This window comes from Choloepus didactylus, chromosome 20 (genome assembly GCF_015220235.1).
Source record: "Choloepus didactylus isolate mChoDid1 chromosome 20, mChoDid1.pri, whole genome shotgun sequence".
In the NCBI taxonomy this organism is placed as follows: Eukaryota; Metazoa; Chordata; class Mammalia; order Pilosa; family Megalonychidae; genus Choloepus; species Choloepus didactylus.
The window spans coordinates 42,207,449-42,235,044 of record NC_051326.1 but is presented as its reverse complement, the minus strand read 5'-3'; the positions used below and the strand labels follow the sequence as shown (position 1 = coordinate 42,235,044).

Sequence of the window (27,596 nt, the reverse complement as noted above, 5' to 3'; positions counted from 1 at the left end):
TACCTCATTGACATCAGTTATAGCTTCCTATGTGATTTATCTAACACCCTGTGTATATCTGTAGGCTCCAAAAACAACCTCCCCCTACTCCTCTGCCCCTAATCTTTTTCACACAGTGGTTGTATGCCTGATCTCCTGTGCAGAGCACAGACTCAAAGAATGTTGATGGCATGAGTTAGGGAATATATAGCCCTTCCTCATTCAAATAATTTCTTTGGTTCTCTTGTGCCCTTGGGAATTAGCCCATATGCTTTTCCATGGAATCCAAGGCATTTTATGTGCTTCCACATTTTTACACTCTCTCTGTTTTCTCTCTTCCTCTACCCCTGAACAAAGGGGTAAAAAGCTACACTGTGTTTCATTTATTTAAATTGTAACACACTTGGCTCTTTATATTGAATTCCATGGTGTCAATCCATTTTTTTTGACAGATATAAACTATTTTCATTAGCATTCTGGGTACCAACCTGTAAATGAAAGCAAAAATTTGGATGTACATAATTGCTTAGCACAATTATGTGTGACCTTAAGAGATAAATATGGCTCATATAAACATTTTAAAATGTAGTTTGTATTTATACTATGGAGAAAAGAGTTCCAGTACTAATGTAACATAGGGTTTTTGTTCACTCCATCAAACCATGAAGAAATGGCAGATGTGTGAGGCTTTTTTTAATAATCTGAGCAAAATAGTTCATTGGTTAAAATTAAAAACCACTGAGGTTGGGGCTGGAACGCGTCCGCGGCCTGAGAGGAGCCGCGGCGGGAGAGGAGCGGCGGCCCGGAGCGGCCCGGCGGGCATGGGTTGGAATTGGAGCCTATCGCCCCACCTGATTGCAACCAGCATCATGTGGTTGCCAACTGTTCTTCATTCATCAATTGATGCCGCCCAGAAAAAAACGCCACCAACGATCCCAGAAAGCCCCGCTGCTATTCCAGCAACAACCACTGGAGGGCCCCAAACACCGCTCTGGATCCCCACAGCGCCCCATCACCCGCACTAGACGGGTGCCCAGTAAGCCCATTGACCACAACACCATCACTTCCTGGGTATTGCCTCAGTTTGACGTGACAGCAGAAAGCTGGTACCCAGTCAACCAGAAACGTCATCACCGAGACCATGCAAGACCGATTCGAAAATCTGCCACTGCCAAGTTTCCCCACCTAACCTTTGAGACTCCACAGTCTTCTAGTTCAGTGACACTGGGGATCCCCTTAATCAAGGAATGCCCCAAACAACTGGAAAAGGACATTTCTGTAAGGCCCCTGGTTCCTATGCTCAGTCCCCAAAGCAGTGGGGAACTGTCAATGCATACACTTCAAAGCCCAGCTTATATTTTCATTCCACCTGATATCCAGACCGCAGAGTCATCTATGAAAGAAGAATCCATTCATTCAGATCAGAGGAAAAACACCCTTCCAAGCTGCTCGGTTTACACTAGTACTCCCAAGAGTGCAGGGCCTGGGCCTGCTCTGGTTAAAGACACTCCTGAAGAGAAGTATGGCATAAAGGTCACCTGGAGGAGACGGAAACACCTGTTTGCTTACCTCAGGGAGAGGGGGAAGCTGAACAAAAGCCAGTTCCTTGTGAAGAACTGACTTGATTTCTCAGACATCAGCCTCTCTCTTTATTAAGAAACTCAAGAAATTGCTGGTTTTCATAGAGTTGCTAAAGTCAGTTTTCTGGCTCACAGGAGAGTACATCAATAGAATAAAATGGAGATAACACCAAATAAAAAAGGTACTTTTAACTAGAGCCCTGGAGCTTAAAGGGAATTGAATTCCCTGATTTGCTTTTTAAAATACCTCATGTCATAAACAGTTGGGTTTAGTGCTATAAACAGTTCACTTCATATTTTTCTTGTATTAACTGTTGAAAATTTTTAAATTTCTTTTAACTTTAAAATCTATGTAAATAAATGGTTGCAGAAAGTTTTTAGGGAAAAAAAAAAAAAAAAAAAAAAAAAAAAAAACCACTGAGGTTATGTGTCTGTGATCCCCAAAGAGCTAGATTATGTTCAGGCAAACTAATTTCTATATAGCTTGAAAGGAGAATGGAAGAATCTTTGTCCATAAAGAATCCTTTTACCAAAATCAAATATTTCTTTGGAAATATTTACAGCAATAATAATACTGATTTTGTTAGATTGGGGAAATTTTTCCTTAAATAAGTTACCAAATTATTGAATTCATACTACACACATTTTGAAGAATGTCATCTTTAATCATATTCTGCTTTTAGCCATATAATCAGATATGAGAATAAAAATTACATTGTATGTAGTTAACTAGAATTTATCAGGTTTTCTCAGACAGTTTACAAATATAATAGAGTTTTTCTTTAAAACACAGTAAATGCTTCACATTTTAAGAGTAGCACCAGAAAACTTGTGGGGAAAAAAGTTCTGTTGCCTGGGCTTCATCCAAGAGCAGTTAAAGAAGAATCCCTGAGGGTGAAACCTGGATATTTGTGCTTTTTTAAAGCTCTCTAAATGAGTTTAAAGTCTAACCAGAATAGGGGACCACTAGTGTAATGAAAAGTGCATAGAGTTTAGAGCTAGAAAGAGTTGAATTTAAACCCTAAATCTACGAATTAGTAGCTTTAACCTCATTTGGAACATCACGTGGGTCCTATTTTTTTCAGGGTTATTGTGATATTTAAAAACAAGCATTTAAAAACAGCTGGTGGCTGTAGACACTTAATAAATGGTAGACATCATTATTAATGACCTCCAGGCAATGTACAAAGTAAGCAGTGCTTTAAATGGTGGGGGCGTTATTCTTTTAAGCAACTCAAAACATATGATTGCCATCTGTCAGATTAAGTTCTTAATTTGAGAGAAAAATTTTGTTTAGGACTGAACTAAAAATACACAAATGTGTCTTGTAATCCTAGCCTCCTCTATTATTACTGAATTTCAATAAATAATAGAAAATATTTTACTAAATAGAAAAAAAAACAAGAAAGAAAAATGAATGCTGTTGCAATGGTGTTTGACTCAGGAAATACTATTTGCCTTATAAATAGATGAAAATGATAGCAAGGAAAAAGAACTGTGTGGGGAAACCAACTATTTATTTTATTTAAATATGTATTTATTCATATCCAAGTAGTTGTAAGTTTTTTAGAATGCTCAAAATACTATCTACAAAGAGAGGACAATGAAATAACTTTATACTTGAAGATCATGTGATTTCTGTTTGCTGTTATCATTATAGCAAAACTATCACTGTGTATGTAGAAATGTTACATAATTTTCATTCTCAGAAACTGGATAGTTAGATTATTTCCAACTTAAAGTTAGTTTTAATACAGCTTCAATGAAGATCTTGGTGTGGAAATTGTCCATGTGCGTGTGTTTGTGTGTGTCACATATGTGGGTGTGAATTTTGCTCTGTTTGGCTTTGCTTTTGGACTTGATTATTTTTTTAAGAATAGAGTCCCAGAATGTACCCAAACTTTTGATGCCTTCAAGGATATTAACATATACTGTAAACTGCTATTCAGAAAAGTTATCCCACTCTACAAACCAGATTTGTGATCAATTCATTGAGCATCAATGTGTTATGCAGTGGGTGATACACATAAATAAGTAACTGCCTTTGACCTCAAAGAACTGAAAAATTAAATGGCATATAAAGAGGAAACTAATGTTGAATTATGCATTGATATTTTGCATAGAGTGTTACTGCCAGCCTTAATGTCTCAATAGCCTCTCCAATCCATTTCTCCAAATTGAAAACCGGCAGCAGAGAACAGGATTTGCTATATAAATTACATGCTGTAGTTACTGACAGAGCCAACAGAATTCTGACTAAATTTCAAGAGTACGTAGCTTATTTTAAATGATTGCAGTATTTTATATGGAATAAATTAGTTTTACTATTAACATGATGCAAGAGAACAAGTCCACACGGGCTGTGGTAAAGAACCTCTACACATAAGAATATAAAGTTCTTACTGGTGAATTCTATTCTTAATTAAGTTTAGAAAGATGGACAAATGTATTCGAACACTTACGTTTACAAGTTGGTGGCTTCCCTTTGTTAGTCCATAATCCATCTTCTTGACACACTGCTGTTTCTTGTTGACTAGCTTCAAGCTTAAAGCCCTCATTGCATTCATATATCACTTTACTGTCCAAAGTGAACTCATTACCTGTAAATGAACCATTTCCTGGGGATTCTGGAATTCCACAGGACACAGCTAAAAAGAAATAAAACACATGCAGACTTATTCTTAGAATTTATGAAATTTTCTTTTTTTTCTACTTTTCATCTCAAATACATATAAAAACTATCAGATATTTATTTTTCTAATGCATGGCATATGTATACAGATTTCAAAGTTTAAGAAGGTTAAAAGTTAATCAGAAATAATGGTAAATTGGTCATCATAAAATATCTTTATAATTGTAAGGCTGACAGCTATCATATAGTTTAATCTTATATTGACATTTTTGTCAGATGACATGATCAATAAAGTAAAGAATAATGACATTTAAAGCACCAGGAAGTTATGTTAACAGGCACATAACTTAACAAAGATCATCAATGCATCTGTTATCCTAAAATCTGTAATTTTATAAATTAGCTGTCAAAAAATAGGGACCAAGGAGGGAGAAAGTAAAGATAACTGGAGCAGAAGGCAGAGTCTTGGAAGGGTACATGTTAAGTCAACTTTTAAGTGAAAGACCATGCAAGAAAGAAATTTGAACGAAGAAGAATTTTTTTTAAAAAGTGTAAGATACGGGGAGAATTCAATATTAACTGTTATTAAATTTACTAGACCTCCTCCATGACAAAAAATTCTCAAGTTAAATGGCTATACATTATAATAATGAAACAGAGGATAAGACAGTAATGAGGGTTATATTCCCAAAAAGTACATACCCAATTCAGGTTTGCTTGTTGGAAAGTTTGGCAGTACCTGGTTTAAAGGAATTCTTTTATTTAAATATTGAATCAATATTTAAAACATTGTTCACATCATGGATTACAGATTAAAATAGTTTTTCAAATTTCCCCACATAGAGTCCAACAAGAATGCACATGTAGAATATTAGAGCTAGAAGGACTGGATGAGAATTTACATAAACTTTAATTTTACAGATAAGAAATTTCAAGACTCAGAAATACAGAGTGACTTGCCTAGAGCAGCACAGCAGATCTGCACAAAATTTATGACCAGAAACCTGATCTTTTGACTTTTGCAATGAAGACTGCTTTCTGGTATACAATGTCTTCCTGTTATTTGTGGTTAGTTTTTTCGTTTGTTCTTTTTGTTCTTTTTTCTTTATTAAAATGTTAAATAAATACAATGTGAAATTATCAGAGAAGTAAAAGAAAATTCAATGCTGATATAAACAAAGATTCTGAAAATCTAAGCTCTAAAATTTCTCTTGTGCTTAAGTTTATGATCAGCAATTTCAACCATTTGAAATATCTATCTATTTATCTACCAATACAGTGAAGCACACCCCACTAAATATTTACAGTAGATGGGGAAAAAAAAACAAAGAAATTTTGGGCAATGCAATTAAAATAATAACCTTTGGTTTTTGAAGGTATTGTTTTGTGGAGGCAATATACTAAAGGAAAGATTGTTACTAAGCATTTGCAAAATGTTCATCTTCATTTATTGAATGCTGTAAATGCCAAAAATATTCTCTTTTATGATTCTGTTTTTATCTAACACTTTTCCAATATCTTGTTTTCTTACTGTTTTCTCCCAGATTTCTCTCAGGTAATCACTCTTTCATGCTCACAAGCCTTAAACTCTCTTCCACTCACTGAAGTGTGTCCAGTGTCCAGCTTCCGTATAATTCTCATATGGGATGAACACTGAATGAAATGACATTTCTCTGGCAGATTAAATGTGAAAGATGACAGCCTACAAACACATATGAAAGTCTTCCTTAAAAGGATTCATACCTAGGGAGCCAAAACCAAAAAGTATGGCTACTTCTGTTAAATCAGGAAGTTTCTTTCACACATGAACCCTGATTCCAAGGATTTAAGCAGACCCACCTTATATTGTTTGGGCATTGTGAATTTTTTTTTTTTTTTTTTTTTTTTGCCTTAAACAATAGTTTTTAGCCTCTTGGGGGTCTTAGAAGAAGACTATTTGGTGGGACTTAAAATAGAGCTTGAAAATCTATCAAAAATATAATTATAACACTTCTGATTCAATGGAAGAATAGATGGGATAATTCTTGTTGTCTAACATTTATAAATTCAGACTCATGGGATGTAGACAGTTTGCTTCTAAAGTCTAGCATTAACTTATCTATTTGATTCTATTCTATTTCTATTTATTGATTTATCCATTCATTTAAAAAAAATTGTACCTGCCTGCTCTGTGTCGGACACTCCTTAGATCACTTTTTTAAAATAATAACTTTTAGTTTCAGAGCAGTGTTAGTTTACGGAAAAATTGTTCAGAAAGTAGAGTTCCCATATACTCACTCCCACACATAGTTTGCCCTATTATAACATATTACATTAGTGTGGTGCATTTGTTACAATTGATGAGCCAATACTGATACATGATTAGAAATGAAAGTCCATAGTTTACATGGGTTCACTCTCTGTGCTGTACAGCCCTGTGTTTTTTAGAAGTTTTATTGAGATATATTCACACTCCATACAATCCATCCAAAGTGTACAATCAATGCAGTATAATCACAGAGTTGTGCATTCACCACCACAATTTTAGAACCTTTTCATTACTCCACAAAGAAAAAACCAATACCCCTTAATCTCTTATTATTGAAACTAGCATTGGTGTGATACCCTTGTTACAACTGATGAAAGAATATTAAAACATTACTGTTAACTATAGTCCATAGTCTGCATTGGTTGTATTTTCCCCATATACCATCCTTTTATTAACACCTTGCAACAGTGACATGCATTTGTTATAGTTCAGGAAAGAACATTCTTATACTTGTACTATTAACTACAGTCATCATCCACTGTGTCATAGTGTCCCACGTTTCATCCTTTAGCTTTCCTTCTAGTGACACACACAACCCTAGACTTCCCCTTTCAACTACATTCACATGCAATTCAGCACTGTTAATTATATTCACAATAATGTAACTCTGTCACTTTTATCCATTTCCAAACACTTACTATCAATCTAAATAAAAATTCTGTACAAATTAAGCATCAGCTCCCCATTCTCTACCCTCATTCTATCTCATGGTAACCTATGTTCTAGATTCTAAATCTTTCAATTTGCTTATTATAATTAGTGATATCCTACAATATATTATTGTTTTGTGTCTGGCTTATTTTACTCAACATAATGTCCTTGAGGTTCATCCTTGTTGTTGCATGCACCAGGATGTCACTCCTTCTTAAAGCTGAATAATATTCTATCATATATATATACACCACATTTTGTTTATCCACTCATCAATTGATGGGCACTTGAGTTGCTTCCATCTTTTGGCAATTGTGAATAATTCTGCTAGAACTTCAGTGTGTAAATGTTTCTTTGCACCCTGCTTTCAGTTCTTCCAGGTATATACCTAATAGTGGGATTGCTGGATTATATGAGTTCTTGGATATGTATATCTATATCTTTCATAAGAGGTGGGAAAATTTTAGATCATTATTTCCTCAAATATTCTTTCTTCTTCTTTTCCCTTCTCCTCTCCTTCTGAGACTCTCATGACATGTGTTTGCAAGCTTCATGCTGTCATTCAATTCCTTGAGACCTTGTTCAACTTTTTCCATTCTTTTCTCTACCTGTTCTTCTGTCTGTGAGATATTGAATGTCCTATTTTCCAGTTTGCTGATGCTTTCTTCTGACTGTACAAAGCTGTTATATGCTTCTAGAGAAGTTTTAATCTCTACTTTTGTGTCTTTCATTCCCATAAGTTCTGTTATGCTTTTCATACTTTCAAATTCTTCTTTATGCTCACCCAGTGTCTTATTATCCTTTATCTCTCTAGCCATAGTTTTCTTAATCTCCTTGAATAGATCTAGGAGATTTGTTTGAACATCTTTGAGTAGTTGTTCCAAATTCTATATCTCTTCTGACATTTTAATTTGTCCTTTTGCCTGGGCCATATCTTCCTGTTTCTTAGTATGGTCTGCCCATTTTTTGCTGATGTCTAGGCATTTGACTACATGAGTTTACTCTAAAGTTCAGTTTCTCTCTCGTCCAGGGTTTTGTTGTTGATCACCCTTGTCTTAAATGCTCTTCACTGACACTTAGTTTGTCAGCATTTCATGAAGGAGGCCAGACTAGTTTCAAAGGGTCCTCGGGAGAGGGTCAGGAAATGCACACAAAAGACATTTTGTCAGCTCCACAAGTCTATAATTTCCTGGCTTGCCCAGAAGTTGGCAATCTTTAGCAAACAGTTCCCCACAGTCCTAAGTGTTTCTCAACCTCTTCCAGCTCTGCCACTGTCAGAGACAGGATCAGAACAATGGCATAGAAGCCTTTGTCTGGGGTGGGCTAAAACAGCAGAAACTAGCTGTCTAAATTCACAGACCAAAAACCATGATCTGCTCTCAGCCATGACCCCTTCTGTTCTTGGAGAGGAAGGCTACCATGTCCCTCCTGTTCCAGAGCATCCAGCCAGGGACCAGACCTGAAGCTGCTTGCCTTGAGACTGGGGGATGAGTTCCAGAAGCTCTAGCAGAGCAAGTTAATTACAGGGTTTCACTGCAATTTCTCAGTACCTTCATCTTGCTCTTCCCCAGATGCTGCACAGTGCTCCCCTTTCCTCCAGCACCCCAGAGTTGTTGCCTCAGACAGTTTCTGCCTGTCCACTAGCTGTCCTTGGAGGAAGAGAGAGCTCTGCAGCTCTCTACGTCTCCATCTTCCCTGGAAGTTACTCCATCGCTTGTTTTTTAAAATAAGAATTAGTTAGCTACATCCAACTTTCAAAATTTAAGGATTTTCCTTACTTTTAGTATTGCTAAAGGGAATAAAGGTTTTTTAGGATTTTTTAAAAATTATACCAATATAACATCGTACTTCCCAGCAATTTAGTCAAATGAACACCTATCTGTTTTGCAAAATTATTTTCTGTTTAAGAGTAAAAGGTTTAAAGTCACACTTTTGAATTGGTTCTTGGCTCTGACTTTACAAGCTCTGTGACTTTAGTTAAATTACTTAAAGAATGTTAAGTCTCATTACTCTCAGGTTAATAATATCTATCAGAAAAATAATTCTGAGGAATAAATGTAATAATATGTACAAAATAATTAGCACTGTGTTTGGCACACTGTAGATACTCAAAAGTGAAAATTTACTATCATCATTACTATTGTAATATATATATACACATATAATTTCCACTTTCATATTTTCGCCAATAGAGATATGAGGCTCAAGGAGCAACTCCTTGAAATCTATTATAAGCAACAAAGAACAAGTCAGTAGTCAGTTGGCTCTTTTCTATTATACAGCCCATAAGAGGTTTAACATTTTAGTTTCAGAAAAATAAATGGAAGGGACATTCAGATGCCTAGTGTTGTATGATCCTTTAATGCTATGAACCCTATGTAATTTTTTTCTTTTGCATATTTAAGAGTATGCAAAGTTGTCCTTATTGCTGCATGTTTTAAAACACTTCTCTGTTTTAAAGATTTTCCCAGTTCTTTCAAATGAACATTCTCTGTTACTTAAAATGGATCCCTTTCTTTCTGCTTTCCCTTGGATAATCTTCAAATTTTAACCCCTCACAATTTTTTGCTCTTTTTTTTTTTGCTTTCACTTTTTTCCCCTTAGAAAATTCAGTGATTCATAGGACTTTGATTATTACCTTTAGGCTTGTGATTCTCATATATCGATATCTACTTAATCTACTTCATGTTATCACCAGCTGCTTATTAAATTTTCAATTGAGTATTGCTTGTCTCAAAGCTGAGTTTGTGCAAGTCCCGGCTTGATGCCTTCCCCCAATACTAGCCATCCCAATAAACTTTCAATCTCTAAAAACCATTCTCTCAGTAAATCGAGTTCAATTATTTTACTCACTTTTTCCTTTATACTGCCCTGAGTTGACTGACTTCCAGTTACCATTGGCTTCTTTGTAAACTGTACTTCATACTCTTTATCTTCCTCTGATTCCCTGCTATAAATACCCAGTATCTCAATTAGAATGTCTATCCTTTCTTATCTAAACCCCAGTCATAAGGCTTAGGGAAATCCAGAGGGTGATAACACACAGGATGAAGCAAGGAGTAAAAAGAGTATTCTAAAGTAAGATTTGTTATGGCCTAGTTAAGGTAAGAAATATGTTTAAGCAAGAAGGTACAAAACAGCTCATCTCAGAGGCAATCTTATAGGTACCAAGGTCAGGTCACAGCCAGAAAGACTGAACAGGAAAGGAGCATAGTCAAAACTGAAGGAAACTAATAAACTCAGAACAGAGAAATGTAGCTAAAAGAAGAGGATGAGGCAGGAGGCTCAGAACTAAGGTTTTAAATTGCAAGAGAGTACTGTAAATCCCCTCTTATATTCTACCTAATGTGCCATGAAAAAAATAGTAACTTAAAGCCAATTTCTTATATTGTGGTATATGGATTTCTGAGGGTTCTTACGTATTTAATATAAGCACATTACAATGTTTTGATTAATTGAAATTTACATATTGTATATGTGTATAAATTATATATATGTGTATAAATTTTAATCAAAAAATTATAATAAAAGACTGTTTAAGATTTTCTGGATTGCTATTTTTTAATTGAGTCTTACTATGTCATATCATTGTATGAGTTTGCTTTTGTGTTATAATCATGTCAGGGCCAAGTAACAATAGTCAATTTGTTACAGTCTAATGAGAAAAAAACAGAGGCAGATAATATAAATCATGGGTATGCTTCTAGTGAAAACCAAATGACTTTATGGCAATTTCTAAAAATATATGCTATTATAAATTGAGTTACCTACCCCCCAAAAACCTTTCTTAATCTTAATCCTATTCCTCTGGGTGTGAACCCATTGCAAACAGCCCTTTTGAAGATGGTATTTTTAGTTACATTGTGGCCAACTGAATCAGGGTGGGTCTTAATCTTGTTATTGGAGGCTTTATAGAGAGAAAGTCTTGGGGAGAACCCAGTAGCTGGGAGTCAGTGGGAACTCAGAAGAGAAAGGAGAGGATGTTGCCATGTGATGGGAAGGCCAAGGAACCCAAAAACTGCTGGCCAGCCAGGAGGAAACAAGCCTTCTATCCTCTGAAACTACAAGACAATAAATTCCTGTTGTTAAGGAATCCTAAGGTATTTGTCTGGGCAGGTTGGTAAATTGAGATAAAAGCTATATGGTCATCCATAGAGTGACAAATGCTGAAAGAGTAGATTTATTTTTTATACTTTGTAGTACCTATGAGTACATATCATTTTGCAAGTTATAATTGTGTTTCAAAAAAAATAGTCATTCAATTGGTTAAACTATTTTCATAGATTTGAATTTCACAAGTTGTATATACATTTACCTTGCAAATACAAACATGAATGCATAGTATTATATTGTATACAATTAATAACATTATAATCAAACAATTCAATTCAAAACCAGATCCATGGAAATGCCTAAAGAAGCACTGATTTAAGGGAATCACTTCTGAATTTTCCATTGAAAATATACTTTTCTGTGCTAATTGCTTTTGATTGAGTTGATTGCAAAATTAAAAAGCACTAACCCAAAAATTAATGTATGGTTGTAGATTAAGCCTTCAATGATTCACAAAACCTCTAGCAAGAACGTTTGTACTAGAGCTTCTCAAACTTTGCTGTCTTTGTGAATACCTGGGGGTAATGATAACATGCCTATTTTGATTCAAAGATCTGGGGTGGGGCCTGTGATTCTGCTTTCCTATCAAGCTTCATGCTGAGAACAGCACTGAGAGGAACAAGGGTTTAAACTATTCTCAGTGCTCTATGGGGATCTGCTAAGCCACTTTCCCCACACACATGTTGTACACAAAATCCTGACATACATTTCTCCTATTTCTCACAAACTACTGCTGACTGCTCGGCGCCCTTGCAGGCTTTAAAGCTAACACCAAGTAGCCTGAGAGGCCACAGCAGAGAGCACCAGACCCCTCCTGCACCCCCAGTCTCCCCAACACACTGTTTAAAGAACTTGCATATCCCTAACTTCTCGTTCTGAATTCACTTTGTTTTAGCACCAAGTGCCTTCCCGGAAAGGGAGGCCCTATGTTGGATCTGGAAATATTTGGTAAAAAACAGCTGCATTGTTGAAGATTTTCTTTCAATTAACAGTTTGTTAAATGGAGAATTCTGTTCGCTATACGTGGCCTCACATTAGATGAGAATATTGCAGAAGCTGCAAGTGCAAAGTCAAAGTCTACCAAGTCCCCCAAATGTATTTTAATGAAATTATGAACAATAATAGTTTTATAAGAAATGAAAAATTCAGAAAAAAAAAATACAAAACTGCACAAGGAAGTGGGAACGCCAGACATAAACAAGACCTGGCCCTGATAAACTGGGTTATATGTTCACCCAAAATATGAAGCTTAGATTTTGTTACAAGGTGGTTCCTTGCACTTCATTCCATAATTTTCTCTCTGCAATGACTCAGGCTTTCTTAAGTAACATCCACAGGACAGACTTCCAATTAACAAACCTTGAAAACTGACCACTGCATCAGTCGGTAGAGCTGCATTTCAGTCCCAAAATTGTAACCTACTATCTGTGTGACCTGGAGTTTTTATCACTTAATTTCTCTGACTTTTAATTTCTCCACTTGTAAAAAGAAAAGTAAAGTACTTTTTGAGAAATTTGAAATTTATCAAGTGCTTTGCTCTTTAAGTACATTAATGAAAGAAAACTGATTCAATTATACTTTGAATTTTATCAAATATATCCATCCATTCATTTATTCTATCTACTTTGCCAACCTCTATCTTATACTTGGAATATTCAGACCACTTATATTTAATGTAATTATTGAAATGTTAAGGCTTAAGACTGCCATTTCATTTTTTGTTTTCTGTTCATTCTATTTTTGTTTCTTTATTTTCTTTTTCCTCCTTCCTTAGGGTTACCTGAACATTTATTTTAATTTCCGTTTTGGTTTATCTATTGTGATTTTTAGTGAATCTCTTTGTACAGCTTTTGTAGTGGTTGCTCTAGATATTATATTATATGTGCATAACTAATCATGGTCTCCTGGAATTAACATTTTATCAGTTTATCAGTCCCTTTACATCTACATTCCTTTATACTCCCCTATTTTAGTATAGTTTTCTTAATTATTTCCTGTACATGCAGTGAAGACCAAAAGTAAAGCTGTAATTTTTACTTTACTTGTCAAACATAATTTAGAAAACTCAAAAGGAAAAGGAAAGTCTACTGTATTTACCCATAGTTTTGCTCTTTCTGTGTTTTTCTTCTCTCATCATGTTCCAAGATTCCTAATTTTATCACTTTCTTTTTATTTGGAGAATTTCCTTTATCTGTTCTTTTAGGGTAGGTCTGCTGGTGACAAATTCTTTTAAATTTCTTTCATCTGAGAATATCTTGATTCTCCCTTCATTCCTGAAAGATATTTTAAGTGGATACAGTGTTCTGGTATGATGGCTCTTTTCTTTCAGCACTTGAAAAATGTGCTCTTTCTCTAGCCTCCAGAATTTCTAAGGAGAAATGTATTATTAATTTAATTCTTGTTTTCCTATGGTTAATGCAATCTCTGGCTGCTTTCAACATTTCTTCTTTCTCTTTAGTTTTCAGAAGCTTGACTATGATTTGCCTTGTTTCCAATTTCTTTGGGTCTATGCTAATCTTCCTCTTCAATAATCTGTTGAAATCTATAGGCTTATGTTTTTACCCAATTGGGGAAGTCTCAGACATATTTCTTTGCTTACTTTTTCAGACTCTGCCTCTTTCTTCTTTTCTTCTGGGATTCTGATGGTATTAATGTTAGGTCTACTGTTATAGCCCACATGCCCCTTGGGCTTAGTTCATTTTTTTCCAGTCTTGTTTCTCCTTTTCATTGTATTTTATCTCTGTTTTTCAAATTGGGGAATTTTTATTGTTCTCTTCAAGCTCGTAAATACTTTCCTCTATTCGCTCCAGTCTTCTGCTGAGTCTGAGCTTTTATTTTGATTGTTACATTTTTAGCTCTAATGATTCCATTTGGTTATACTTTATATCTTCTACTCTTCTACTTCTTTGCCGAGACTTCATATTTTTAAATGTTTCAAGCAGATTTACAATTTCTGCATGTTAAAGCACTTCTATGATGGATGCTCTAAAAGCCTTGTCAGATATTTCTAATGTCTGTGTCATCTCAGTATTGGCATCTATTGACTGTCATTTGTCATTTAGTTTGAGATCTTTCTGGTTCTTGGTATGAGGAGTGATTTACAATTGAAACCAGGACTTTTTGGGCATTATTTTATAAGACTCTGGTCTTATTTAAATCCTGCATAAAGTAAGCATCTAATACCATTCTGGTGGATGAAGGGAGGTGCCACCTCATTACTGCTAGGTGGGGATGGAAGTCCAGGTTTCTACTCAACATTTGTTAATACCTGGGGTGGAGGGTTGGGAGTTCATGTTTCCCACGAGGTCCCTGCTGATATCACCGTTGACTGGAAGCTTGAAAGGGTACCACATTCCTGCTCTCCACATGGCCTCCAATGACACTGGAGAGGGGTTGCTTTGTTATTACTGAATTTTGGTAAAATACCTGACTCTTCAATATGTCTTCTCTAATACCACCCCATGAAGAGGGGAAAGGATGACTCATTACCCTCAGGTTGGCATGGGTGTCCAAGCTCTCCATGTGGTCTCTACTGACACCATGTGAGGGGAGTGGCCTTATTACCAATGAGCAGTGGCAAAAGCCCTGACTCTCCATTAGGTCTCCTCTGACACTGCCCCAGTGAGGAGGGGGAGGGATGCCCACTACTCCTTATTCTCCTGGTGGTGGAAATCCAGGTTCCCCATATGGTGTCCATTGACATTCGGTGGCAGAGGGCTTGTAACCTTTTGACAATGGTGAAAGCCTCGCTCCTCAATCTGTCTTCTCTGATACTAGCCAGTTGGAAGGGTTGGGGTGTCTCATTACAAGCTTGATAAGGCACTCCACTCGGTCTTTGCTATCACATATGGGGTGGTAGTAGCAGTATTTGCTGTAGTGTTGCTGGAGTGAAGCAGTTACTATGTAAACATTTTTCAAAATTATCACAGCTCTGAATTTCAGTGTGATTTACTTGACTTATAATATAAATAAAAAAGATTAAGGAAAACTTTCACCTTGAGCTTGCTCATAAGGTATAAGTACTATATTTTTATTTGAATAACTTAGTTGACTTCATTACTTTGATGAAAATATGAATTTAAAATTAAAGTTCTGAAAGTATATATATGAAATTCTGTTTGGCTATATTTGTTATTTTCAAGAAATGCCACATTTTATTCATTTAAATTAAAATAAATCCAGAGTTCAGAATGATTTCTAATGAAATAATGATAAAAGATAAAGCAATGCCTTTAGCATTTTCTTACAGTATATTTTGCAGTGCATCAATTCCTTTTCCTATATCTTCATTCCTCAATTCCCTAAAATGTGGTTAAACATATGATCTGACATTGAATCACTGTATTTGCATTTCTACACAATTTGACAACTGAGTAGGCCAGGAGGTTTGCCTTTAAATAAGTGCACTAGGAAAAGTTGAAATTTTTGTGGCTATGTTCCTTATTGAAATTAAGACTAGGGCAACTAAATAAATAAATAAAACAAAAAACTCTGCCATTTCAATCTAGTATCATACATAATAGGGGAGAAGACTGGCAATTAGCAAAATATTACTTCCCTAATGAAAATAGATTTAGTTTGCTTCATGTAAACTGAGAAGCCAAATCTAATACCACTTTGCATAAATTATATAAAACAAAATTACTATTTTTCTCATAAATATAGCTATGTAATTATGTGTTGTTATTGTGTCTAACAGTCTACAGGCATTTTCTCATCTAATTTTCTTGGAGAGAATTTTCTGTTGCAGAGAGAAGAAACTAAGGGCCAGAGAGATTAAGTAACTAAGTTGCCCAGTCTATACAATTAGTAACTGGCAGAATTAAAATTCAAGGATGCTCCAAAATTCAAAATACTTATGTACAAGTACTGATCACTGAAGTACTTCTGAAGTACTTTCCCATTTTAAAACTACATAGTTCTATTCAGCCATGTTCAAGCAAAACATTACTGATATTGCCTTATGGAAAGTACACAATGAAAGAAAAAAGGATTTTTCTATGATGATTTAACAAGTCAATGGCACTGACACAAAGGGGTGAAGTTGCTTATGAGAGGATATCTAAACACTTATGAAATTTACTGTAGGATCTCATTTCAACTAAGACTCTCTAGAACCATTAATATGGACAAGTTTAAGAGTTATGTTTTGATGAAGAATTATCTTACAATTCATATGTGTTTTCATAAAAATCAGGAAACTGATGTGCATGCTCTAATAACTTATCTAGTTATTCAGCCACACATTCAGATAACTGTATCCGAAACTTCAAAATGCTTTATTTTACTGAAGTTTTAAATAAATCAAGCCTTATTGTGATATGGATTTTATGTCATAGCAAATGGTCATTTTATTAGTTGCATGGCATATAAGATGTTGATTCCCTTCCCAAGAAGAAATATGCCCCTCCCCCCATATGACAGTCTTAAACTCTACCTAATTTGGACATCACTGTGATTCTGTGAAGTAAGCAAGGTAAATGTAATTATTCTTAGTATATTATGTGTACCCACAAGCTGACATAAGTTTTGGAAAAATGGATTCTACAATAAGTGGTGTGTGCTACCACTATGGAAAATTTAGTGTAATAGCTAATTTTCTCATTGGCAATTCAATTTATAGAAAAAAAAAATAATATTGGTAACTCGTAGCATTTGGGAGCTTTCTGAAAGAGACTTCATATAATTTCACATACACTATCAATCAAAGAACAAGAGGAAGCTGTCAATTCATTCACTTGAAAAATATCTGAAGAGGTTCTGCTACATTCTAGACACTGTTTCTAAGCATAGTGTATACAATGATGAAAAAAGTGACATAGTCCTTCCCTTCTTGAACTTTATAGACTACTAGGGAAGAGATCCCTGAAACAAATACAGTCAGGAACAAATATGCAACTATTCATTTAAAAAAATACAATCAGTGGCATGAAAGAAAAGCACAAGGTGCTGAAAGAGGACAAATTGAGGATTGTAATCTAAATGAAAGCCTCAGGAAAGGCTTCATCCTTTAAGCAGCTGTTCTTAGGCTACAAGCTGGCCAGTTATCTGGAAAGCAGCTTTCCTATAAAGGCTGAAGCACATTTTCAGGCTGTGCACTAGGCAGGAAAGAGTTTGTCAAATTCCATGAACTGCTGTGGCTGCAAAGGGGAAATTTGTATGGGAAAAGGTTTGAGAGGAAATCAAGGGATGCATTGTTCAGAGCCATGCTGAAGAGTTTGGGTTTTATATTAAGTACTTCAGGACATCTGTCAGAGGTTTTAAGCTGGGCAGTAGCACAAACACATTTGTGTCTGCAGAGTGACTGTTGTCTAGAGTGAACTGAAAGAGGGCCAAGAGTGAAACAGACATAAGATGACCATTTTAGCCATCCATGTAAAAGGTAAAAGTAGACTGGAATAAAGTGTAAAGAAGTGGATGGACTTGAGACATATCAAGTGGCTAGAGTTAGCAGAATTTAATGGTGTTGGGTGGGACTGAAGAAGGAGGGAGGCAAGAGGGGGGTTAGTGAATTAAGCAATTGGATGGAAAGAGATACCATTTTCTGAGACAGGATGAACTTCAGGACAAGAAGATTTATGGGGGAAAAACAGTTCCATTTGACAAGGGGTTACTTAGGGACACCGGATATTTCAATTAGGCAGTTGACCCTTTGAGCCTGGGTCTCAGAAGAGAGGACAGGGGCAAATATAGAGTAAGAAGCATTTCTAATATTTATTTGTACCCTCAATAATGTAGCTCCTTTCTATATTTTCAGTTTAAAATGTGAGATTACATAGCGAAGAATTAATCCTAGAATTAATCCCCACTCAATGGGAAAGAATAATGTCTTCAACAAATAGTGCTGGGAAACAGATCTCCAAATGCAAAGGAATGAAGACACCATATACGAAAATTAACTCACATTTGATCAAAGACCTAAACATAAGACCCAGAATTACAAAACTCTGACCAAAAAAATGTCAGGAAGCATCTTCAGTACCTTTTTTCAGGCAATGGTTTCTTAGACTTTATACCCAAAGAACAAACAACAAAAGAAAAACTTGGATGAATAGTATCTCATCAAAATTAAAAGCTTTTGTGCATTAAAGGACTCTGTCATGGAAGTAAAACAACCTGAAACATGGGAGAAAATACTTGGGAAACATATATCCGATAAGGGTTTAATATCCAGGATATATAGAGATATCCTTCAACTCAACAACTAAAAAATAAACAATCCAATTTATAAAAGGGCAGAAGACTTGAATAGACATTTCTTCAAAGAAGATATACAAATGGACACAAAACTCATGAAAATGTGCTCAACATCATTAGCTGTTACGGAAATGCAAATTGAAAGCATGAAATGGGATACCATTTCACACCTACTAGAATGGCTATTATTTTTAAAAAATGGAAAATTATAAGTGTTGGATAGGAGGTGTAGAAATAGCAATATTCATTCATTGGTGGTTGGAATATAAAATGGTGTAGCTGCTGTGAAAAACAGTTTGTCAGTTCCTCAGAAAGTTAAGTATAAAATTACCATCTGACCCAGCAATCCCACTGCTAGGCATATATACAAAATATTTGAAAGCAGGGACTCAAACAGGTATTTGCACGCTGATGTTCATAGTGGCATTTTTCACAATTTTCAAAAGATAGAAGCAACAAAAGTGCTCATCAACTTGTGAATGGATTGTCGTATACACCTGTAATGGAATATTATTCAGATATAAAAAGGAATGAAGTTCTGATACATGCAACAACATGGATGAGCCTTGAAGACATCATGCTGAATGAAGTAAGCCAGACCCAAAAGGTCAAACATTGTATAATTCCACTGATATGAAATAATTAGAATAAGGAAATTCATAGTCAGAATTTATAAAATAGGTTACCAGGGGATGGGTTGGGGATAGGGAATAGAGAGTTAAGGCTTAAAGTCTACAGTTTCTATTTGGGATGATGAAAAAGTTTTGATAATGGATGGTGGTAATGATATCACAACAATGTAAAAGCAATAACAGCACTGAATTAGATATCTGTATGTGGTTAAAACGGAAAATTTTAGGTTGTATATGTGCTACTAGAATTTTTTTTATAAAAATTCATTGAAATGCACCATACAAACTGTGAACCCTAAGTTAATCCATGGCATATAGTTAATAGTACAGTAATAAAACATGCTTCATTAATTGTAACAGATGTGCCACACTAAAGTAAGGTGTTAATAATAGCTGGAATATGCTCACTCTGTATTTCACGAATGCTTTTTCTGTAAACCTACAACCTCTCTAACAAAAAAAGATAGACTGACTTAACAGCTTAAATTCACCATCATCCCGAATGTCATCAGTGTTTAGCAGAACTGCCCAGAATCATGTTTTTCTTATGCATGAAGAAGATTCCCTAAAAGACTTAGAGCAACATCTGTGTTATAGTAGAAAAGCTCCCTGCAGAGATTCAAGAGACTTAATTGTTGGTGTGAACACTGCTATTTAGTGGTTTTAGTGGCTATTAATTTCTCCTCTAATGTTTGTTAAACTCAGCAAATACCCTAACAGCTATTCAGTTCTGGGTTAAGAATGCTCATCTGTAAAATGAACAAGTCGATATACATTATCACTACAGTCTGGACTCTGAAAGTTTATAACTCTATTCAAAGACTTCCTCTTCCATATCCAAGAGGAAAGTTGAGTAAATATCATAACAAAAATATAATCATGTAGCAACGTATTTGTATGCTTTGGGATATGCCTATCATCTGCTTCTTTCCCTCCATATTGTTGTACACTATGTTTCCCAAAATCATCAAACAAAATGAATATGGTAAATGATAGTAAAGGAGGAGGTCTTCTAACCTCCTCTTAAAAAGCACAGCTAGGAATTTGCATGTTATTACTCTAAAGTAGTACAACAGCAAGCATATTCTTTGCCTCCTACAATCCTTTATTTTATTTTTAAACATCAAAATAAAATGTTTGGATGGTTATTAATGTTTCCATAGTAGCATCCCAGGCTCTGGTTCTGAGCTATCTTAGTTGGTCAAGCATCGCACTAGATTTCCCTTCAGAAAAACAAGAGTGGAGTTTGATTCGGCCAAGTCAAACTACAGATATGTATATGTAGCTTCAAACTACAGTCATTCCAAGAATCAAAGAAGAAAAAAAAAGATGACTTTTTCCTGGTAGGTTTGATGAGTACAACAAATAAAAATGGCAGTTGATTATATTACAGCTAAAGAGTTTGTCTTTGTAGTAAATGCCTAACTCCCCCAGAGATTTCTTCAGAACCTCCCAAGTAATTCACAACAGCTAGAAACACTAGTGGGTTTAATTAATGAACCTTGCATATTTTTGTTGATGGATTAGAACAGACCACATCTTCCTCTAACAAGTTATATTTGCTTATAGGACGCAGGTTTACAAACATTTTGAGATTGATTAGGACAGAGTTATTTAATCCTAATTGTCCCAATCAACTTGTTTATAGAAACAATCTGCTATTTTTAAGTAGTGGCATTAATGATATTAAGAAAAGGATTCATATTTTAAAACAATATTTAAAGGGGATAAAATATGATTAAAAATTTATAGGCCCTAGTGAAGCTTCAGTGGCTGAGAGATTTTAAATGGAGTCAAGAGGTCACTCCGGTGGACATTCTCACACACTATATAGATAACCCTCTGTAGGGCTTAATGTATTGGAATAGCTAGAAGTAAACACCTGAAACTATCAAACTCCAACCCAGTAGCCTTGACTCTTGAAGATGAGTGTATAACAATGTACCTTACAAGGGGTGACAGTGTAATTGTAAAAACCTTGTGGATCACACTCCCTTTATCCAGTGTATGGATGGATGATAGAAAAATGGGGACAAAAACTAAATGAAAAATAGGGTGGGATGGGGGGGCATGATTTGGGTGTTCTTTTTCACTTTTATTTTTTATTCTTATTCTGATTCTTTCTGGTGTAAGGAAAATGTTCAAAAATAGATTGGGGAGATGAACGCATAACTATATGATGGTACTGTGAACAGTTGACTGTACACCATGAATGTATGGTATGTGAATATATCTCAATAAAACTGAATTTAATTTAAAAAAAATTTATAGGCCCTGTATCATAAAGAACATATCAGCACTGCTAATATCTTATAAACTAAATTTCATCATTTTCAATGTATTGAAAAGCATAACATAATGTGATTATAATAAGGAGAGGAGGTTTCAAAGAATAGGATCCCTCCATTAACATTTATTTCAAGCAATAAGTCCAAGAAATCCTTTCAGTGCAATTTGAGCATCATTAGGTTTCAAGAAATATTTATAGAACACAAAGTAAATCTAGATCTTACTGTGTAGTTTGAGCCTTTTCTTTGCTTTATACTTATTTAAATGTGAGCAATGGTGTAGAAACATTATCGCACATATATTTGAGAAATAAAGCTCTGTGACTATTTCATATGAATTATCTATTTTTTTAAAAAAGACTGCAGAAAACTAAAGAATTAGAAAGAGCATAGATTCAGGCATAGGAAGTTCTGAATTTGATATTTGGTCTGTTTATGACCTTGAAAAGTTACCTAACCTAATTGAGCCTTTGACTCTTCCCCTGTAAAATGAAAAATCATAATATATCCTTACCAAGAGGTACTTTGGAAGTTTGTATGATATAATAATGCACATAACAAATCATCTTGCACACAGTTGGCCCTAAGCAAATGGCAACTTTTATTATTTTGCCATGTGAAAAAAATAAACTTTCCTGCAGATTTAATTTAAAGAAAAACATTCTTCAGATTAGTATCAACAACAAAAGCCTAAATAAATAGGAAATAATATTTTTCCCTTCATCATTGTTACAGAGGAACATTTGATAGTTAATACCTCACATACTTCATGCCACCACTATTAATAGAATTTAGGATGCTCTGAATCAAAAGTTGGACTGGGCATGAAGTACAGTCCTTGCTATAACACATGCTAGCAGTGTGTTCTCAGTCATATTAGATGTCTAGGCTTATAAAAGTTAGTACTGATCCAGATCCACCAAAAGCACTGTCCATAAGATTCACAAAATTATATACACAGTAAGGTGGTAGGGACAGATGAAGTTACCGAGAAATCTCTAACTTTCAAACAACTTTATTACCTTTATCAATGGAGTATTTAACATTCATTGAACAAATGTACAGAATTCCTATCATTGTAACAAGTTCTTTTCCTTTCATGACCTTATTTAATCTTGAAAACCCTAGAAGGTAGAGTCAATCATTATTTTTTAATTGCTGCTAAGGAAAGAGGATTAGAGAGGTTACACAAATTGCCCAAATTCATACAACTGTTAAATGGCTAAGTCAGGATGCACACTTCAGAGTGGCTGATACCAACGAAAGTCTACCTCTCAATTTCTATCTTGTATTATCTTCAACATGCCACTTGATATATTTCACCATATTTTAAAAATGTCCAAGTCCAGCCACTAGGAATTAAGTAACTAACTAATTCATCTTTAGAATATAATTCTTAAAATATCAAGGACACATTCTCATTTTTTTTTTTTCATTTTTTTCTCTTTGTCTTCCTTGTCTGATGCCCCAAGAGCTTTCTTAGAATATTTAGATACTGAGCAGCAAATCACTTGATGCTTTATGGGCATCCAATATATCATCAGTACTATGTTTAAGGTCAAGATAGAAAACCTTGATTTTGCAAAAGAGGAGGTCAAGTACTAGGCAGTGGAACACTGTTTTTCGTATGTTTTCTGAGGACAGGTGTGAGGGCAGGTACTCAAAAAGAGCAAACACTACCATCACAAATCACCTTCCATTGTTTTAAGGAATAAAAGAGTGCTTCTGGAAATGAGGATAGAGAGAAGGAACTAATGACTTCGTATTTGCGGAAACTGAAGCAACAGATAGACAAATTTAAAAACGGTAGTTCCTAAATGAAGAGTAGTAGGATTTGGTTGACAGGTATCTTTAGATGCTCTAAACTTCTTGAAAATATTTAGTAGATCATAGCCTAAGGTAGAAAATAAATAAGCATCTATTAATCTGAAATAAAGAAACAAACAAAAAAATCTATGAAATGGAAGGAAGCCCACTAGGATCAGCACACAAAAGGCTAATTATAAAAAAAGGCTCTGAATTGGAAAATGAAGCAGTTTTTAACATTTACTTGGGGGACAAATCTACAGCTAAGCAAGGCTGTAAAAAGTAACTGACTTTTATCAACATACTTTTAGAGAGAGTGTTAAGAAGACACATGCAATATTAACAAAAACAAAAGCACTTATTTCTTATGAATATGAAACAAAATTTCATCGGATAAAAAACCAGTTCCCTAAAAAATGAAAACCAGAGAAAAGTAAAGCAAAATTTATTTCTTGAAAAAATAAATTCTGACCCAGAAACCTTAGAATCACTGTCCTACAGAACTCAGACTCCAGGTTTTTCAGAGACCGTAATGAGCATTCAGTGTAGTCTCACAAGCACTCATGAAAGGATATATACATTTTACTAATAGTTGATTTTCATGGGAATCTGTATTTTGGGGGTATACCTTTTCCTAACTTCACAAGTGTTGTGATACAGTGACAAGATCATGCTCTGCAAACCAGTCAAACCAAGATGGCATACTTATTGGTTCTGATAATGGACAGTTGACCAAGTATTTCAGCCTTAGTTTCAAATTCTGAAAAATAAGAATAATAAAACCCATCTTTCCTGGTTATATGGCCATTGGAATAAAATTACATAGTGAACATTAAATGTTGTTCACAGTAGTCAGTCAACATTTGTCAGTGGGGTAGTGAAGAGAAATCAAGTTGCTTAGTAAAGGGCACAGGTTATTGCAAATGTTTTCAACAAAATAGACTTTATGAGCCTGACTCATAAACTAGTGACTTGAAATTTGTCTACCTTTCACTCAAAACTCAGAAGAGTTTTGAAGAAAGAAGCACGTGATCCATACATGGAAGGTTAAGAATTGTGCCAAAACAAGAAAACTAGGCACTCAGAATGAAAATGTCAGTAACACTTTTTCACAGTGCCAATTACAAATCACAATACGTTTCGGCAAGAAAAGATTAATTGGTTCTTTCAGAACATGCATTATGTTCCTTTAGAAATACACACCATGAGTTAAAGCAACTACCAACTTAAAATATCAATAAAGTGGACACTGAAGACAAATTAGGGGCTCAATTGCAGGATCAAAGACCAGAAACATTTTTCTTCTAAATAGCAAGGAGTCCTTTCTACTCCAGCATTCCTTCTTTGTCCCCTTCACCATCCCAATTCCTATTCAAGGTATAAACATATGGGAAGGTAAAAATTAAAGAACAAAGCCTTAAAAACAAAAATCTATTGTAATTATACTAGAAAATAGTACTATGGGAGTCTGCCTAGGCTTTCCTCTCCTTTGTTGAATGGGCAAAAATAAATAAATGAGGTCTAGTCTAGAAGAACTTTTTCAGTGACACCTAAAAGGTTCCATACTTGAACATTCTCAATTTATAAACCAAGCAAACAATGTGTCTACCATTAAATGAAAAAAAGAAAAAACATATAAACAATACCTCTATAAATAAATTTAAAAATAAATAAATAAATAGCTGTATAGATAGATTAGAGAGCAAAAGAGATAGCCTACAATATACGCCATAAGGATATCTCACAATATGATAGGAAAATTAAAATGCCACAGTAAAGCAGAAGCATTAACAAAGCTATGAAACCAGATTCCTTGCCTATAATAGAAAAGTAACAGAAATAATAAAATTTGAGCCTAAAGGCTCTTCATAAATGAACGTGAAATAAGAGTTCAGTTTCTACAATGTAGAGGTGATCACCAACTAGCTAATCAAATTCTTTATCAGCCTATTAAATGTATTATGTAAATATTGGAAAGTGACTGCTCAGCAATTTAAATTAAAAATAAATAATAATGTGCAGACTTTCTAACATCATTCTTGAAAACCGATTGCTAAAATTGCCAAAAGGGATTCAAAGGTACATTTGCTTCTTTCAAGGGCTTTTGCTTCTAGCTCCCACACAATTCTCCTGATGCTTAAATTTCATTTTCATTCAATTCTCTATGGCAGGTCATGAAACAAATCATTTCTATATTTAACATCTAGTGATTAATTAAAAGCAGAAAGTAAGATATATTCAAATGAGAAAGTCCACAAAATTCCAGATTTTTTAGTTCCATTTGAAGCTCAACATTACTTAGAAAGAGGAAAAAAAAAAATGAAACAAAAGAAGACAGAATAAATCAGCAGCAAAATTAAAACTGGAATTCGGTTTTTGAGAACTTTTCCATCATTCATTCGAACAGAATACACAGCCAATGCAAATTTATTCTTAAAGTAGGTGGGGTAAAAATGAATCATCTAAATTGGTTGTAAAATTGACTGTGGGGCTACTTTACTTCTTAACTAATCATGTTTCACTCATGTTGTTCTGTCTTAATTTCTGGAGGAGAATGAAAAAAAAAAACACACTCAAGGGATTAACAACTTTAATAAAACAGGGATTAACAACTTTTATGAAACAAAAATCACCATTTTTTTCAAAAACAGGACACAATATTTGTCAAATGATTCTGTAGATTGCATATTGACTTGAAACCTGAACATACTTCTAGCAAACTCCAAGTTTCAAACTGAACAGAAAACTAAAACGCACTGATTATTGGAAGCTCTTATACAAGTTTGTTTCCCCAAATTTCCTCTGACCTCACAAATGCTTGGAATGAAGAACATGATTTATAAACACTCAAAATGAAATCATAATGCTTAATTTCTTCCAGTCACCCTTGGTAGGGGATTCTAGTGAAGATAAGTTGAAGATTTAATTAAATTGCTAACCCAGAGGCTTATGCAGTCAGAAAAATCCACAGAGGTACTTAAGAGGTTGCTGACTTACCAAATGCCTTCAATCTCATCTTTCTTGCTTACCACCATGTGTCCAATGATAAGTCTGGTGCCTGGTACATAGAGGGTGCTCAATAAAAAATCAGTCCAGGGAATGCATGGACTCTGTCCTTCTCTACATATGCACATCTGTACTAGTTGGATATCATAAATTAACAAAACACATAGTAACAATATTTTACCTTCGTGCTCTCTCTCTCTCTCTGTCTCTGTCTCAGAAGCACACACAAAAACAGGAAGAAAGACACCATGATAGTATTTCTCTTATTTCCAAGTTTTTCCAATACATTCAAATTAAAGGCAGATTCTATCAACACCCCTGACAAATTCTCCATCTTCTGACCTCATGGTCCTCCCTGCCCATTTCAAGGCTGTCCACCAACAGCTTCCTCATGAACTTTTGAGTTAAAAACAATCATATAGATCATTTAAGAAATCTTTACATTACAAGTGAAGAAATGGAGGCCCAGAGGCATTGAGTGATTTTTTCCATGTTTATATAGATATTTGACAGTAAATTGGGAAACAAAATTTGTCTTAATATACAGAATCTAAAATTAATTCACTAAAATAATGTTACCATAATTTAATAAACATTCTACAATTATTATATCAATATAATAATATATTAATGATATTAATTCAGTTAATGAATCATGCAAAATATACTATAATACAAATAGACACTGTGTTTTAATAAATACACTATTGCATTAAATAGTAATGTTTATTAATATTATTATTACAGTTTTATTTATGGTTTCTCTCCTTTGTTCTAGGCACTGGAAGTACATAGATTATCTCATTGAGTCTTCACAATAACAATTCAAGTAGGTATTATTATCTTCATTTTAAGTGAAGTTACTGATGTCCGGAGATAGTAAATGATTTACCTAAAGGTCAGTTAATAAGGGGTTAAGCCAGTCTCCAACCCTAAATTTCTAACTGAAGTTTATGCTCTCTACAATGGCTCATTACCATGGCTCTTCTCACTGTAATAAGTAAAATAAAATATTTTGTGATTTCCATTTTCACCTACATTTCCATCCAGAAAAAAAAGTAAATCTCATGGCTTGTGTCAATAATGCCTTCAATTTTGCATGATTTTCAAAACTACTTGCCTGAGATTTAAATATTGCCACAAGTAGTTTTACTCCATTTCCTTCTGTAGTATTTTTCATTTTGTTCATTCTTAAAAAGTGAACATTTTCTTAGCTGACTTGTTCACTTTTTTTTGTTTATAGTTTTTGTCTTCTATTTGATTCCATGAGCCTCAAAAAATATCCTACTTTTCTCCCAAACATAAGCATTATTCACTTTTAGTAGAAAACTATAGGACCCTTAAAGACTTTCAAGACCCATAACAGAAAATTCTCACAGGGAATATCATGGAAACTATGGACTA

At 34.6% G+C, this 27,596-nt stretch overlaps 2 protein-coding genes across 4 annotated transcripts in view; one reads left to right on the top strand and one right to left on the bottom strand.

The window, feature by feature from the left end:
* CSMD1 (CUB and Sushi multiple domains 1) overlaps window positions 1-27,596 on the bottom strand; it is a 2,222,584-nt gene that overhangs the window by 122,555 nt on the left and 2,072,433 nt on the right. For all 3 annotated transcript variants that reach the window (XM_037812751.1, XM_037812753.1, XM_037812752.1), the window contains exon 50: window positions 4,022-4,207. In XM_037812751.1, coding sequence (XP_037668679.1) covers window positions 4,022-4,207 — 186 coding nt within the window. The remainder of the gene's footprint in view (window positions 1-4,021; window positions 4,208-27,596) is intronic.
* On the top strand, window positions 742-1,808 carry LOC119516390 (RAD9, HUS1, RAD1-interacting nuclear orphan protein 1-like). Its single transcript, XM_037812754.1, has one exon. It carries the CDS (start codon window positions 883-885, stop codon window positions 1,597-1,599), a length of 717 nt encoding a protein of 238 aa, XP_037668682.1. The 5' UTR covers window positions 742-882; the 3' UTR covers window positions 1,600-1,808.

Excerpts from the sequence above, each read along its gene's own strand:
- LOC119516390 (XM_037812754.1), top strand. The coding sequence starts at position 883 with ATGCCGCCCAGAAAAAAACGCCACCAACGATCCCAGAAAGCCCCGCTG.